Here is a 17352-nt window from a genome sequence, read left to right as displayed (position 1 = left end):
CAATTTTTGTTAGCTTTGAATTCTGAATTTTAAAATCTTATATTTCTATAAAAACATTTGCCAAGTACCATGTCTGTAATCACTGAGTAATCGGCGAAAAAAAACATTTCAAAATATACTTATCGGGCCCGGTAAATTACCGAGACTTTCGAGAAACGGGCTGCTGGAACGAACCCAGTAAATATACAGGGATAACTATGAAGTATCTATGAAAATGTGATTAATTTTAACAACTTTACCAAATCCAATTAAAAAAAATCATCGTTGTTTAACTTCAGGGTCATATCATTAAAATGCACCTATTTGAGGAATATACACGAAGCGCTGCAATCGATGGTGTTGATATCAGAATTTTTGGTAACAAAAATTTTGCCGGTTTGTGCACAATTCAAGTAATTGCACGTAATTTGTTTATCATGTTGCACGAACTACTTGCGTATGTCAACCCATAAATTGCGACGTGTTTTTTTTTTCTTTTTTTTTCTATAGTTGTGGTTTGCATTGTCGCCATGTTGGTGGACAAAAAAAAAAGAAAATTTGCTCACATAGTTTGCATAAAAATGGCAGTTAACTCCAAGAGGAGAAAAATCTTATTGTTCCTGTCCACCAACCTGGCAGCCATGACGTCACGTGCAAACCATCTGTAAGGTGCGGATCTAAATTACCATAAGAGACCGTTATCGTATTTTTATGGAAGGGTAAACAAGCTTGCAAGTATGTAATCTTTCCAAAAGAAATTTTTTTGAATGTTCCCCCCGCGAGAGCCTCCATTGCGAGCAAGATCCAGTTCAAAACCAAGAATGCGAATATTGTCTGAAGAATATGTGCTTGCACTGGATTTATAAAACGTGCAATTTGAGCAATGAATACTAGCCAAATTATTAATTGAATAAAAGTTGATAAAACGTTTAATGGTGCTATTGATTTTCCTAACATTCCTCGATGTTTGGTCTATCTAGCTTATCCCATCAAAACAGAGTCAACTCCAGCCTCGCTTTCACTCAAAAGCCAGGTCACTTAGTACACAACTATAAAATGCGCTACTGGATTGTGAAAAAGGCAAGAGAAGCCCTTCGACTTGTTTCTAGACTAGCACCAATCTTCGCACGCAATGTTTTGTAATTCCGTTGCCATTGTTTTTCCTGAAACCCATCGCACATTTTTTTTCACCCTTAATGATCAGCCACTCCACAAAATGACCATTGAGTGTTTTAACAATATCGCTATCAATGCATGAGGGCGGCAAAACAAGCTTAACCAGTCTGGTTAACACATGAGAACCAGAGACAAATTAAGCCCCACTGGGGAAGCAGCAAGGTGTTTCAGCTTTAACTACTACCCGGCAAAATTGAAATTGTCAAGGATGAGTGTGCACAGTAGTCGAATGTAAGAGATTATTGGATGCAGCTGAAAGGGAAGGGGATAGCGAGAAAAACTTAATGAATAATAATGAATAGTATTCATCATAGATACACAACTTAAGCTGCCACATCTGCTAAATAAGCCCTTTCCCGCCAATTGTCCGCCGTTTTAAGGTGGCTCACAACATTTTCTAGCACTTTCCATCAGTAACAATTAAATTGGTCATTACTACTGTTCTTTATGAGTGGATACTATAATAACGGTAGCAAAGAAATGCATAAACATTAGAAAACAATCAGCATGTCAAGAAGCAACAATTGAATTTTTTTTAGTTGTAGGGAGGGATACAGAACCACCTTAACTAAATTGCAAAAAGTCGCGTCTTGGCATGTTCATCGAGCTCGTTTCTCAGTTTTTCCACTAAACACGTTATACAGTTGCTATGGTAATTTATTTCGTCCAAAATTGACCATGTTTTGTTTGCCAATAATTAGGAATTTGTTTGGTACCATTGTTGTTGCAGGAACTGATAAAGAATGGTCGTATTGATCCGTCAAAGTAAAAGCGCTGTGAGTGCTGGAAACCGATGTGGCTACCAGTGATTATTAAAAACTAGATCATTGTATAATGGTTTAGCCTCCATGGTATATAAGCCACTTTATTATATGGCTGGCTCCACGAGCGGGCAAGATGAGTCAAATCCTGCGCTGTGATTGGCTACCCGAGCGGGCAAGATGGAGCTATCTTGCCCGCTCGGGATTACCCGTTGCCCGTCCGCTTGGCATCGAAAGTTTAATCCCAACAACAATGCAATCTTTTCTTAGATTTTCTCGTTGTTTTGGGGGAAAACGCACACTAAAAAGTTCGGTCAACTCTCAGCATTTACTTAAAGGAAAAGAAAGAGAATGGAATCGTCCTGGTGTAGTGAAAATTTTGTTTCACCTACAATGAATATGAGTTGAATCGGTGAGTTGCTCCGCGTGTAGTATTTTAGATAGAGTTGATTTTGTAAAACTTATTGTCTCAAGTCGAGTGCCAAATTGATATGTTCTCTAGGTTAACAATGACTGTATTTAAATCATAGCGTAGTGGAAGTTGCGTTAAGTGTTTAGAGCAGTTCAGAAAAGTATTTTTCTCAAGTTCGCCAGAAGAAGCTCACGTTTTTAATTTAGCCGCGTCTTGCTTGTTGTAAACAACAAAATCTTATCAAAGTTTCGCCCAGTTTTCTGATTTACCCGCTCTTTTTTTCGGCTTATGTTTGCATATAATCTCAAAATCTATTGTTACTCGGGCCGTAGGGCGAACCAAGTTAAGGTATCGGTAGCATTATCAAATTCTTTTTTCTTTTTGGCGTCGCGATGGGCCGAGAGATAAGACTTCAGGCCACGAGTTATTGTTCTCGGTCTCGTTTTTTGTACTCGGCTGGTACGAGTTACGTTTTCTGTCGTGTTATCAAATTCTTTAAATTCTCGGTCGCGTTCTTTGTTTTCGGGCCCGTGAGGAGTGTTTACAATATGCGAGCCAGACGTGCGAGGCATGAACAAAACATGCGAGGCATGCGAGGCATGAACAACCCCAACATAAACTGATAACCGTTAAGCTAACCTAAGTGCTATTAAGGCTAACTGGAGTGCTCTTTAGACTAACCGGAGCGTTTTTTAGGCAAACCTAAGTGCCTCAAGGTTAGTTTTGTTTAACCGAAAATTTGACAACTAAATCGGTCTATGACCTCGCGGGCCAAGATAGATAAAGATGTCTCACGTTTACTATAGAAAAACAATCAATGTAGAAGCGGTCTCTGTCTTCAAATGAAAGGTGAATAACAAATGCTTTCCCCTGAATTTCGTTTAAAAATATAAACAGCGAAACATTGAAAAACGTACAAGGATATAAACGTACGCGTCATGCGTAACGTTACTCTAGATCCCAGGGGGGTACTCAACAGATGCTTGGGTAGGGAGGTGCGGCCAAGGCGTTCAAACCCTGACCCTGTTTAAGACACAATTCTCCGATTTCCCTATCCCGTTTAAGACAGAATTCAAAATTTTCAGGCCCTTTCTAAGGCATTTAACCCCAAATCACACCCTGTTTAAGACTAGAATGAAATAAGAATACACTAGCTAGTTTCTTACTGTATTTTAATGCATTGGCAATCACAATCTGTTTAAGCCATTAGGTCATGTAGGAATACCCTGTTTAAGACAGAAAGTGATGAAATAGATACCCCGTTCAAGACAAAACACCCTGAAAACCATACCCTAAGGTCACATAAGGGAGTAGCCCCCCGGGTCTAGACCATACCGAAAATTACGATCCGTCATTGACCCGGCGTCACATACATATTAGGACCGTACAAATGATTTCTGTCTCTAAACGAAAGATGAAAACGTAAGCATTCGCATGACAAATGTCGTTTTCCCCTGTAATTCAATCTGACTGCAAGAAATGCAATTCTCTCTGGTTGTTACTTATTGCCTCACTATATCTCTATATCTATCTATTTGGTAGCCTGCGAGGCTTTACGCACCACACAGTCAAATATGGCCCGAGTATAAGCTGGAAACAGCTTCTTGTTTCATTCAAGAATTAATGATTGGAAGCCGTAAACTGTGTAAAAATGTTTATTATTTACGCCACCGCGCGATCGGCTGAAAATGGCGAGTCTGCCGGATTCTATTCAAATCTTTCCGCTCTTGCGAAAATCTAAATTTTTCCTTCTCAATAATTGTTTACTCCCTTTAAGCCATTATAAAGTTAGAGCCCTAAGATGATTTAGGATTCCTTGTTTTCCACGATTACATGCTAATCAGAAAATGTACTGAAAATAAATCTTGCACCGGCCGGCTATGAAGAATTTCTTTTCGAGCAGAGCAGTTTCATGTCCTGTTTTGTTTTGTTGTTGTAGTTTTAACTTGAAGGTAAAGCCATTTAGTAAATCCTTTATTGACCAAGCTTGTTCGGTCAGAATGGCTCGATATTGGCCTTGTTCTTAACTTGGCCAATATCCAGCCATCTTGACCGATCAAGCTTGGTCAATAACGCATATATACCATGCCCGAGGAATTACTTACTTACTTATTCCTCTTCGTTCCTAGGTGGAACATAGGTCCTCAACTAGCGCGCGCCACCGAACCCTATTTTGTGCAGTGCCTTTTGCCTCGTTCCACGTTAGATGTTTCGCCGCCAACTCTGCCATTCTCGTGCGTCTCCAGGTGTACTGGGGTCTTCTCCCTCTCTTTCGCTTCCCCTGTGTGTTCCACTCCAGTGCCCTCTTGACTACATGTCCATCTGGTCTCCTCAGCGTGTGGCCGATCCAGCCCCAAGCTCGTTGTCTTATCTCTTCCTCTATCGGTCGTTGCCCTGTTTGTCTCCAAAGCTCCTTGTTGCTGATTTTTCTAGGCCACCAAATCCAAAAAATGTTCCTCAGGCTCTTATTGATGAACACTTGCAGCTTCTGCTCTAGTCCCTTGGTCAGCCTCCAAGTTTCAGAACCATACAAGAGCACCGCCTTCACATTTGACCTATAGACTCTCAGCTTGGTCTTGGTTGTTAGTGCCGTGGATCGCCATATTGGTCTCAGCATCGCAAATGGCTGTCTTGCCTTTCCAATACGTGCCTGAATGTCCTCATCCGTCCCTCCCTTCTTGCTTACAATGCTCCCAAGGTATGAGAACTCCTTCTCTTTTTTCAACCCGCTCCCCAGCGACCGACACACCATCGCCACGTTTGGTACCAACACGCATCAGCTTTCTCTTGGTGGCATTGATCTTCAGGCCTCCCCACTTTGTACCTCTCTGGCCCGTGTCTTATCTCTCATATCCTGTATTCTGTGCGACAGTAGGGCCAGAACATCGGCAAAGGTAAGGTCTTCTAACGATTTCGTAAAGGTCCACTGAATGCCTCTCTTCCTGTCAAAGGCTGTCCTCGTCACCCAATTCAGGGCGACCAGAAACAGCAAGGGAGGTAGCAGGCATCTTTGTCTTACCCCAGTCCTCATATTTAATGGTTGTGTCTTCTGCCTATTGTGTACCACCTGTGCGGAAAAACCCTCATAAAAACTCTGATGATGGAGACTATCTTGTCAGGCATCCCGTAATGCCGCAACAACCTCCACAAAATATATCTGCTGATGCTATCGAAGGCCTTTTCGAAATCTATAAAGTTGATGTACAAGGAGGGCTGCCACTCGATACTCTGCTCTACAATAATCCGCAGTGTTGCTATTTGATCCGTACAGCTTTGGCCCGCTCGGAAGCCCGCCTGTTCCTCTCTCAGCTTTTCATGCAGCGCAGTCTTGATGCGCTCTAGGATCACTTTGCAAAACACCTTACTTGCCATGTTCAGTAACATGATGCCAAGCCAGTTTTTACAGCAGCACAGATCACCTTTCTTAAGGTGGCTGAACACAGTTTTGGAAAATCTGAGTACCTGTACTTCTGCGTGATGCCACATTTAAATGCTAATAGCTGTTGAGCCCATACTTGGCATAAGTAATAAACAATACCGCAAAAGTTGATTTGTGAAGTTGGTTTTATAAGGTGGGCCGTTTCCATGGCAATGGAAGAGATCGAATGCAACCTAATAAAGCTAGTTTTTTCCATTTATCGGAAAATCCACTCATTAGATTTTTATTTAAAATTGCACACATGTAAAGGGGCCTATGACATCTTTATGACGGGAACTTCACGCGATTCTGACAGACAGGTGTTTATTTATTTACAAAAATAAAGTTTTACTATATTCTTGGGCATATTGCTGATTTCCTCTGTCAGTTTTTATTTTTTTTGTTTCTGGTGTCTGAGACGTAATTTTGTCTGAAAGCATGCAAAAATATATGGATTTCTAATGACTGGATTTTAAAAAAAATAGATTTGTTTACCTAACGAAGCGCTCACAAATTTCGAACATACTGCGCATGCGCAGCTTTTTGCGAGCGGTTCGAGCGGTATGTGAATTCGAAGCGTTAAGAAATGTGTCCACGACGAAAAACTAAACAGAAAACCTAAGGTTCAGCATTCGCAACGGCGGCCACCCGACTTTTAAAGTGATTTACAAGTGCATTTAAAGCGACTACATCAGAAGTTCCACGAGGGCGGCGAGTCGATCTATTTGTTGTTGGCGGATTTGCCAGTATGGCAACGAGTCCTTGCTCGCCATGTGCTTTCCATAAGTTTTAAAGGTCCTTCAAACCAATTCCGGAATCAGCCAGTCTTTTGGTCAAAGACCTTTTAACGACTCCAGAACAGATTACTCCTTCAAAGGACTTCAGCAAACTGTGGCTTTTGTCAAGGTATGCCAGATCTTCCATGGCTGAACTCAGCGATGTCGTGTTGCTCTTGTTGATGATTTCTTCTGTTGTTGTGTGAATGGAAGAGTTGAAGAGGATTTTTGTTAGGGCTTTTACATCTTCAACTGCATCGTGGCCGTCGAAATCACTGTTAAAAAGGTGTTTGTATAGAGATTCTTGGTTGATGTTGACATAGGAACCGTCAGCTGCTTTCAGAGCTTCGCGTTGGTCTTTGACAAGATTACGAAACAGAACGAGACTATCAGCAAAGTGAATATTTAGATCTTTCATTCTCTGAATGAGCTCTGGAAAATAGCGAAGGATTGTTCTCAGTAACACAGGAGTGTCAAAAGTGTTAGAGTTATGGCCAATGAGGACAACTTTCATGGAGCTACCAGGAACAGCTGGCACGTTTAGTGAACTAATTTCTTCGAGAAAATCAACGAACGATTTCAAACACTCATTGTACGCGACAGTTTCCAAGAATATGCCTCCACGATGAAGCATTTTTCTACCACCAAGCCAAGTTGTTTGCAATCTATTTACTCGCGTAGCATGAGGAGAAATGCCCTTTTCTGGAAGTGTATATTTTGAAAATTTGTTGCCTTGTTTGGTTTGGGCTGCAAGTTGTAATATTTCGGCTTCTTTCCCCCCACAGCTTGTTTCGGTGTCGAAAACGACGAAAACAAAATTTCCGCTACTTATTTCACCAGTTGGACATCTGACATATTTCTTGGGAGGTCGGCAAGTAAATGTAGGTACAGTATTTTCAAATTCTTTGAAAGTTTCTGGCGGGACAGTGGCTTGTTGAAGTAAATCGGGGTTCAAGTTCAAAGCAATTCCACTCTCATAAGTTATTTCCTCCCGGTTGAGCTCCGATTTATTTCTTGACTTTTTTTTCAAATAATTTTTCCTTCGCTGTTTTTTAAATTCAACAGTAGCCTTCCTTTTCTTTTGTTCTTCCCTCTCGTTGTCCATTGACCTTATCTTTTTCTCAGTAATTGTACCAGGTTCAATGTTTGCGCATCGCAGAGTATCAGCTAAATATTGTTTACCCAGATTAGTTTGTGCGACAGCAGCAGCTATTCGGTGATCTGAACTTTCGCTTCCTCCGTAAAAACGAATCTTCGGTACCTTGGAACCAACTGTGCTGTGGAAACTTTCATTGATTTGGGAAGATGCGTTTTCCACTATTTTGTTAATGACAAGATCACTGGTGTAGACTTCAAATAAATCAGTTAGAACCTTTTTTAAGTTTTCACCCTTTAAGTCGGTGCCATTAGGGAGATCTTTGTGTTTGTATTTTTCTGGATTTTTATGCCACATACACCAGCTCAAGTTGTTGTCTTTGCATTGTCTATGGTCCCCAAAAGCATGTGGAACAATTGCAGCAAGTGAAATTTTTAGTTTTTGGGGCTCTCCTTTGTTTTGATTCAAGCAGTAGCTAAAGCATTTCTTGAAGTATTCAGTGACCTTTGGTGATAGTGGAGACTCTCTAGGACAACTTTGTTTCTGTGCGCTTATTTTGTGTAAATGACTTACAAGTGTTCTCGTTGCATGAGTAGTGTCTGACCATTTCTCAACGTTATAGACCACCTCTTCTCGAATCTTTGCTATCGTAGAACTATCATCATCTCCTATAAACACTGAGTATTTGACACCATAATTTGGTGCTTTACTGAAAAGCTTAACTCCTACCTGGGGTTCCATAGATTTGGAAGAACCTTTGTGATTCAGACGACAGTCATGTTTTGTAGGTTGTGTACCTTTTGACTTGGCATTGTCACAAATTCTGCAAAATTTATTAGCAGATGCAAAATTTATGACCTGTCTAGTTTTTGAACCCATTATTGCCCCATGTCCAGTCAGCGAATCGTTTGCCTTTCCACGTTTCAACCACTGCATATCGTATGACACAGATAAAGGTAGCAGGCCATCCTCGCCAGGAACTGTTCCAGTTGCTTTTTCGATTTCAATTTCATTTTCTAAGACCATTTCACATGAATTTGCTGCAACATCTTCTATGGCTAGGCCTATTTCTCGTTCACGGCGTTTGTATGCACTTCTGTTTATTGATGGTGCATCAAGGGTTGTTAACAAGCTATTGATGTGGCTATATCCAATGCCATTGTCGATGGCTCCAAGTGCAATTCTAGTATTTACGTCATATGGCTGAGGCCCTCGCTTGCCAAACTGATGCTGTCTCGAAGTTTTAATTTTGTTGATCTTTTTGCAGATTTGACACACCACTGATAAAACACTTGCACAGCCTTCTTTTTTCTCTTCCACTGCATTTGAAATACAAAGAGGTCCTAAAACGAATTGGAGGATAAAACTTTTATTATATGCTACAAAGCCAGTATTTTAAATTTCTATCAGTCATACATGTATGTACTGTTGGGGCTCAAAAGTGAGGCACGATTTACAATGGTTTCTTATATAATTTTACTTTCCAACAATGCATACATGTAGGATACATCTTATAAAATTATCTGAAAAGCTTCAATAATCCAGTCCTGGTGCTGAGAAAAAAGATTGAAAATATTTCTGATAGTTTGTTGACACTGAAGTGCTTGTCCAAGCATTTGCCATCTATGTGATATTTGTAAACTGTTACATCAGACTGTTATGTTTGGTGGACACCAGCAAGTTTTTTTTTATGACTGATCGTATAAAAATTATTCCAGTAATGGTAGCAACTTTAGCAGGAAATAAATAAATAAACTAATAAAATGCTGTGTGCATTTGTCACTTTGGTACAGTACAAAAGTGTGCCTGTGATTGAGAATTTTCATTTCTGGTTCCCTTGGGGTACTGTACACATGTAGATATTGGACTGAGAGTAGGCATTGTAGGAATATTGATAAGGAAATGTTGTGGGCTCTTTACCGGATTTGCAGTGCTGACAACTTTGTAAAGACAGTTGTAGCAGACCCATATCAACAAATCTGTAGCCTGATAGTTTAATTGGATTTTTATATTCCTGATCCTTTCCAGTACTGCAAGTCTGTAAATAAATACAAAGATAAACATTTACATGGAGTTTGTAATAATCCAAGTACTGTAAAAAGAAAAATGCAAAAAAGAGCCAATGTCATATGATGTTATTTATCCTTACCAATTGCTGTGTTTGTGTCTCTCTTTTTCGAAGAACTGGTGGGTCTAGCACGGGAGGTGGCTGGTCGTTCTCATCGTCCTCTTCTGAAAACAAGCGGCGTTTACAACTTTCTGCTCGAGCGGCTTCAGTCCTTGCTCTTTTTTTAGCGGCTTTCGCTGTCCGCGACCGAAAAAAAGGTTGTTTTCCGGGCGTTGAAAATTCGTTTTCATCATTTTCCCCGCAGAAAGCGGTAGGTCCAAACACCAAGGAAAGCAGGGCGCTAGCGAGGGGTATACCGAAAAAGCTTGTAAACCTGTGCTTACTTTGGCAACTTTTTGTCACGCAAAGATCGCGACTCGTTTCACGACTATCGTACGGATTGTTGAGTTGAGTTGCTGGACTCGGCCATTTTGCACATAATAGCCGGACAGAATAATTATTTGGAATTAAATTTATCCGTCTGAGAAATGCACGAAAATTGAAACTACATTTTACAAGCAGACGAGAACTAGAGAAAAATATTTTTGCTACGGACTTGGCCGCCATGTTTGTTTTTGTTTTTAAAAGCCGCGCCGTGTTACGTAATACCGCTGGCCACCGAGGCGAAACTGTGTTCAGCCACCTTAAGCAGCTTGATTAGCAGACATTTCCTCCCCTCCTCTGGTATCTTCTCCTCACTCCACATCCTGTTGCAGAGGTTTAGAAGAACCTCCTCTGATGTATCCCCTCCCGCCTTAATTGCCTCTGGTGGAATATTGTCACCTCCTTCAGCCCTCCCGTTTTTTAACGTCTTTATAGCATTCTTGATTTCAATACGTGTAATGCGACCTGTCCCGATGTTAAGTTCGTCACTTGGCTTCACCTCTGGCGGGTTGAAAGGCTCTTCATGGTAAAGCACTGTTTGAAAGTGCTCTCTCCACCGGTGCATCTCCTCCTCTACTGTCCTGAGCAACACGCCTGCTTCGTTTTTCACTTGCTAACACGTATTTTGGAATCTGCCACTTAGCTTTCTGGTGATCTCGTACAAAGTCCTTACGTCACCTCTCTTTCCAGCTTCCCCAGTTCTCTCAGCTTCTGATACCACATACACCCTCCTGTCTCACCTACACCTCCTCTTCACTTCCCTATTCAACTCTTGGTATCATGTACTTGCCTCTCTCTTCTGGTTTCTCGTTCTGGACATGTTTGCGGTGTTTTTTGCCACCTTTCGCTGCTCGATAATCTTTACCCATCACCTCCTCCCTGCCTGTATTGTCTATCCTCACCGTAGAATTCATATCTCCCATGACAATCTTCACATCTCTGTATGGCACCTGCTACAAAACAGTCTATAGCTGGTCGTAGAAATCATCCTTCGCCCCCTCCGTTGCCTCATTTGTTGGGGCATAGCATTGCAAGATGGTAACCTGTTGCCACCTCGAGTTAAACCTGGCTCTGATTATCCTCTCACACACTGGTTCCCATTCCAGCAGACATTGTGCAGCTTCTTTAGACAGAATGAAGCCAAATTCTTCCTCATGATTTCCACCTTCATCCATTCCTGAGTATAGCAAAGTTTCGCCTGTAGCTATCCTCATTTTCCCACAAGAGTTCCATCTCATTTCACTTACTCCCAGAATACTAATACCATACCTCTGCATCTCCTTGATCACCTGGGCACATTTACCAGTCTCAAACATTGTCCTTATATTCCATTGCCCGATCTTTACATACGCTTTTGGCGACAGCGATTTCGTCGGCGGTTTATGCGTCATTCGCTGCTTCGCACGTTTTTCCAACCGGGTATAAACATCTCTTACCCCTGCTTCCCGATAGGGTGCAGTGGTAGTTCTAGTTTCCGTTTCTGTAATAAATAACATTTTCCAGGAGCGGGTTATCAGCCCGCCGCCCAACCCCCAACCTGGAGGACCTGGGGCTGTTCTTCGTCTGGCCTCTACCCTTCGACCAATCCGGCATGGTAAGAGAGGATATCAAAAATTGTCTTAAATTGTCTTCGTATTGTTCTTGCAATGCGAAATCAGCGAAATCTAGCAATATTTCTTGATTGCTTTTAACAAAACAATTATTCCACTTACACTTGTTGAATATGAGATGACTATAGCACACTCGGCACTACGTGCCTCGTTGGCTATCTATCATCTCATATCCAACGCGCGCTCGTGCAATAATTGTTTATTATAGACCATTATATGGAAATCCAATGACAAATAATGTCTGTGTAAATTCTAGTACAGACACTGTAATGTAATGTGTACCATTTTGCCCTAATTCAAAATGGCGGGCAATTTGTGTGACAGTGCGTATTACAAATATTGGGAGCGAGAGACAACAATCACGCGATTTACGTTTTTGTTAAAAAGTGAAGCAATTGACAGAATAAGAAGTGCAGAAACGGTAGATAATCGTAAAAATGTGTTTGTCGGCTTGGTAGAAATTTTCATAGTTTCGGTTGAATTGTTATGTTTGCTTGCTGTTTAGCCTAAGATGGATTCTTCTCGTGGCCTAAAGCCAAATTTTTGGTCGTGCATGCTCATTAACGTTCCAGACAGTTTCGTGATTTATCCCTTGACTGTGTTAATTCGTCATTCAAGTCTGAGCATTGTTACTTAAAAAAGTTAATCTACAACCTGAAAACATTCTTGATATACAGTAAGCTGCGAGGCTGGCGGAATAGTGAACTGTAAATTCGCGCGGACAATACCGTCAATTACACAGTATGTACACCTCAGCTGTACAGTTTATGTTTCAGTTTCAGTTAAGTTCAGTTTATTTATTATTATTATTATTATTATTATTATTATTATTATTATTATTATTGTTATTATTATTATTATTACTTTTTTTTTTTACATTATTCTTGCACTTTGTTACAAGGTAAATATATATTAAAATATAAAAGATAAATAAACAACAAAAGAGAGAGAAACATATGGCGAGGATGCCCATAGAGAAACCATTGGGGCTTATACAAGCTACAGGCTCCTCAAAAAAAATTACAACTTTCAAATCAGGATTTTAGGCGTAGCTTATTTAATTTATCAATACATTTAGTTAAAAAGCAAGAACACAATCAAACACACACAGAAAGCAAAACATAGAAAAGCACGTTCAAAACAGGAATTAAGTCCAATTAGGAGAAAAGATCTTAATTTAGATTTAAACAGAGAAATACTCCCAGCATTCCGAATTTCTGAATTAAAGAAAACTTATTGCAAACTGTCTGATATTCGTTCCGCACAGGGAAATAAGAAAAAAGAATATTGTAATGTCTAGTATTGTAACGATGAATATGACTTTTGAGCAAAAACATTTCTTTGAATGCGTCAGGAAGAAAGTCTGTTTTGAAAAGAAACATAAACTTTCCAATTTGAAATCGGTAAATATCATGTAGTTTTAGAATTTCAAGTTGCTTAAATATAAGTTCAGCATTTTTGATATGATTCTTAAAACCTTCTTCTGAAGTAAAAAAATGCGATTTAAATTACGACGATAGGTCAATGCCCATACTGATATGCAGTAAACAAGATAAGGATAAACTAAGCTGTAATGCAATGTGCATAAAGAGGAGGTAGGAAGGCAGAAACTTGCTTTATAAATTATGCCAAATGATTTGGATATTTTTCTAGCCACATTAGCAATGTGTGGTTTCCAAGTTAAATTTATATCAAGAATGACACCTAAAAAAAATAGTTTCATTAACTCATTTAATGGCACATTGAGTAATCTTTAGATTGATGTCAAGTGTTTGCCTTTTCTGCCTGGGTTTAAAAACCATAAAATTATATTTTTTAAAGTTTATAGAAAGCTTATTGGCTTGCACCAGTCTGTTAGGTTAGGTAATTCCAACCTCGTTCCCAGGGCCTCTCCTCTTCACCCTGGGAACGAGGTTGAGCTAATTCATTATTCAAAGTTTTTTTCGATAACATCTACATTATTGTGTGAGAAAAGCAGATGTTAGTGTCATCACTAAAATGAATGAAGTCTAAAACCTTTAAAGCGTCACACAGATAATCAATGTTAATTAGGAAAAGAGGAGGACCAAGAATGAAGCCCTTTGGGACGCCACTCTTGATATAATGAAGTGAAGAGTGAATGCCATTAAACTGGACAAACTGATTTTCTAGATAATCAGAAAACCATTTAAATACAACGTCACGAATACCGTAGTGATGTAACTTATCTAATAGAATTTGATGATTAACCGTGTCGAAGGCTTTAGGCAAGTCAATAAATATTCCCACTGTAACCTCATTATTATTGACAGCATAAGAAATTTTCTTATATAATAGAGCTAAATCATATTCAGTTGAATGGTGTTTACGAAAATCGAAAGATTATCGGAAAGTATCTCGTGTTTACTTCAATAACCAATAAGAAATTAGGGGCCCACAGTTTAAGCTAAAACAGTGGGCCCCAAAATTATGTCAAGCACAAAATATGTAACACCTTGCACAGCTTTTCGCCTGTTTCCTACATGTAAATCCGCCAGCTTTTCGAACGTTTCTTATTCAAGACCTCATTGAGCATAGCCTCCCACGCAGACGTTCTTAGGGGTTCGTCACGCGTTTCTGCCCCACGAACGTCTGCTGAAACGAACAGCCACTTTCGTTCGTCGGCAAATTGCCTTTGTCTGAACAGACCAATCAGCATTGACTCATTATGACAAGTAAAGCCAATCACTTACTGCGAAACAACGTAAATCATCACCCGTAGCTTCCGGACGTGCATATAGTTTATACGATTGAAATTTTTCCTTCCACAACACCCTACATTTTCTCCGGGGGGGGGGGGGGTACTTCCTTATATAAGGCTAATGGGGATGTGCCGCTGGATGGGGTCGCATTTTCACGACTGGATTGACTAGAATGGGATTGCATTTTCAATATAGCTCCTAGAATGGTGTCGCACATTTTCGGATTTTTGGGGTAAGAAAATTCTATTAAGTAGGGATTCAAAATGGTCTCGGTTAAAAAGTTCAGAAAGTTGTTGTTTATTAAATGTAACAATCACCTCGCATTACATTCCGTTCTTGAAAGTAGATGCATAAATAGACAGTGACTTAGTTGGGATCGCGAAAATTACATTTTCCCAAAAAGTGACTGAGATGGGGTCTATAACTGGCCACAAAATAGACTATAATGGGGCAGTGGCTCTGAGAGGCCAGCGGCACATACCCAGCAAAACTGAACCCAAGTACCCCCCTCCCCCCCCCCCCCGGGCATTTTCTTTAGTGATTTCACTGAGAGAAGCGGCAAGAACTCCAAGATTTGCCAATTTGTCTACCTGGTCCTTCATAAGATTTACAAGCAGCGAAGCCACAACAACAATCAGTGACCAGCGGCTTCAAGAATTGAATTGTAAACAAACGATAGAGCTTGATAAATAAGTGACTTTCCATAACCAGTTGGAAGGTTTACTAACACATCAGTTTTCTTCTGCGCAAATTGCACTATGACTTCTCTTTGATACGCATTCAACTTCCTTATACCAAACGTTTGGCATACATGACCAAAAACCACATTTAAGTCCGCCATCCTGTCTAGGGTAATATTTTTAATATCAAACACGAGTTTACCCAAAGTTGGGAAACTGCTCCTGATTGGTCCGCAGTCGACGAACGGAAGTGGCTGTTCGTTTCAGCAGACGTTCGTGGGGCAGGTACGCGTGACGAAACCCTGAAAACCCTGCTACATTGAGTAATGTCCAAGTGCTTTTTATATTTGATTTTGCTTCTTCAATCTCATTTCCGTAAAAAAAAAGTTTAGCAACTCTTAATGAAAGAGAGATTGAGCTTGTTATTGAAGCACTTGTAGAGAAACCCTGTTTGGGGGGTGGAGTTGTTAAGAAAACGGTTATATAGTATATTCTTTTTTCGAACTGATATCAAAAGTGCTTTATTAAGCCAGAGTTTGTAAGGTGTGTAACCTTTGGCCTTAGCTTTTTTAAACGGAAATCAGCGATTGTAAATAGCTGTATACTTCGTGGGAAAATTTCCATAAGCCTAGGAAGGATCGTTATAACCTGGCAACTCTGCCCAGTCGACATTTTCAATCTCTGACTTAAACTTAGTTAAATATTCTGGATTTTTGGAGGCAAAGGTTAAATATTTATTTCTATCGAAAGCCTGTTCAAACCCTGATATAACAGCAAAAATCGGAAGATGATCAGAAATGTCATTAAGAAAAAGACCCGCTAATGGATTGATTAAGCGGTTCATTGGCAAAAATGTTGTCGATAAGCGAAGCCTTGGGCGAACTTTTTCGAGTAGGTTGGGTAATCAAAGGGAAAAAGTGGAAAACAATAAGTCTAGAAATTCATCCACGGCTTGATGACATGAATGGTTCATCAGACTACATTCCAGTCGCCCATCAAAAACACGGATTTGTTCTCTTTAGAAATAGCATTAACTGTTCCAATTCAAGAATAAAATCTCTTAGCTTCCAATCGGGTGGTCTATAAATATCTCCAATCGCTATGTTTTTTCCTTTGCGCTATTGATGTTTTCCTTTAACTGAGTTATTCGTTTAGCAGAACATAAGTTAGTGACATCTGCAAAACTTACCTTCGTTTCGTCTTCGCGCATATTCAACAATCTTCCATATTAACTGGCCGTCATAGCTGGAAAACTCCTGTTGTCTGACGTATTCCTCTAAATCAGCCAAGGTGACATTTCTGAGAGCCAGTGTGTGTTCAATGGACTCCATCCGCCTCTCCGTCCTTCGTGCAGTCTCTTGGGTAGTCTCCACTTGTCTTTTAACATTTGCCAATTCTCGACTCGTCTCCACTGTGGTGCGATTATTCTCCACCAAGAGCACCTCGTGGTCAGCTGTTTTGTTTTCAAGGTTTGTGAGTCTTTTATTGATGTCGCTATTTGGTAAGCTGTTCTCCGAATCAGGAAGACGTTGGCCAGATGACGCTGTACCAGGCAAGTTCGAAGAAGCCACCTTTCTTTCCAAAGAGGTGATACGTTGGCTATGTTCTTGCAATTTCCCATGAAGATTCCTTGTTTCCTCTGCGCTGTGTTGTATCCGGTTAAGAATATCCTGAATAATATTATCGTAGTTTGACAAAACTTGAGGACTTCTAGACGCCATTCTGGGATCACGTGTCAAAATGGCTTCAATTTCCCTGCTTAACCCAACAGCAAAACGCAAAATCAGAACGGAGTGGTGAACATGTTCTTTCTTCAAATGATCTTTCTTTTCCCTCTGACTGAGGACCTGTCAAAACATGGAACGTGTATTAATATTTAATAATAATCATCATCATCATTCTCATCATCTTCATCATTATCATCACAACGATAATAATAATAATAATAATAATAATAATAATAATAATTACAATAATAATAATAATAATAATAATAATAATAATAACAATAATAATAATAATAATTATTATTATTATTATTATGATAACAATAATAATAATAATAATAATGAAAAAATATAAAATCTTTATTAACATATTTCAAGCAAATTGCTATTCACAAGTTAAAAGTAGAAAAAGAACTATTAAAAACTATTTACAATTCATTTCGATGAAAAAAGAGACAACTTTCAAGCCGATTTTTTTTCTCATAAAGTTACTATGCTATTCTTAT

General features: G+C 39.7%; 1 protein-coding gene and 1 pseudogene across 4 annotated transcripts in view; both read right to left on the bottom strand.

Moving 5' to 3' along the window:
* Positions 1 to 17352, bottom strand: part of LOC146478928 (TNF receptor-associated factor 2-like) — a 50291-nt gene that overhangs the window by 3396 nt on the left and 29543 nt on the right. For all 4 annotated transcript variants that reach the window (XR_014864982.1, XM_085111226.1, XM_085111225.1 and 1 more), the window contains one exon: positions 16309 to 16966. Coding sequence is in view for 3 of the 4 variants with exons in the window: in XM_085111226.1 (XP_084967352.1) it covers positions 16309 to 16966 (658 nt within the window). In the remaining variant the exon portion in view is untranslated. The remainder of the gene's footprint in view (positions 1 to 16308; positions 16967 to 17352) is intronic.
* The window catches only part of LOC146478930 (uncharacterized), a 1820-nt pseudogene continuing 1735 nt past the window's right edge, over positions 17268 to 17352 (bottom strand).

The sequence above is a fragment of the Pavona decussata genome, unplaced genomic scaffold (assembly GCF_977016875.1).
Source record: "Pavona decussata unplaced genomic scaffold, jaPavDecu1.1 SCAFFOLD_61, whole genome shotgun sequence".
NCBI classification, from domain to species: domain Eukaryota; kingdom Metazoa; phylum Cnidaria; class Anthozoa; order Scleractinia; family Agariciidae; genus Pavona; species Pavona decussata.
The sequence above is the reverse complement of the archived record's forward strand: the minus strand, read 5'-3'. Positions and strand labels throughout refer to the sequence as shown.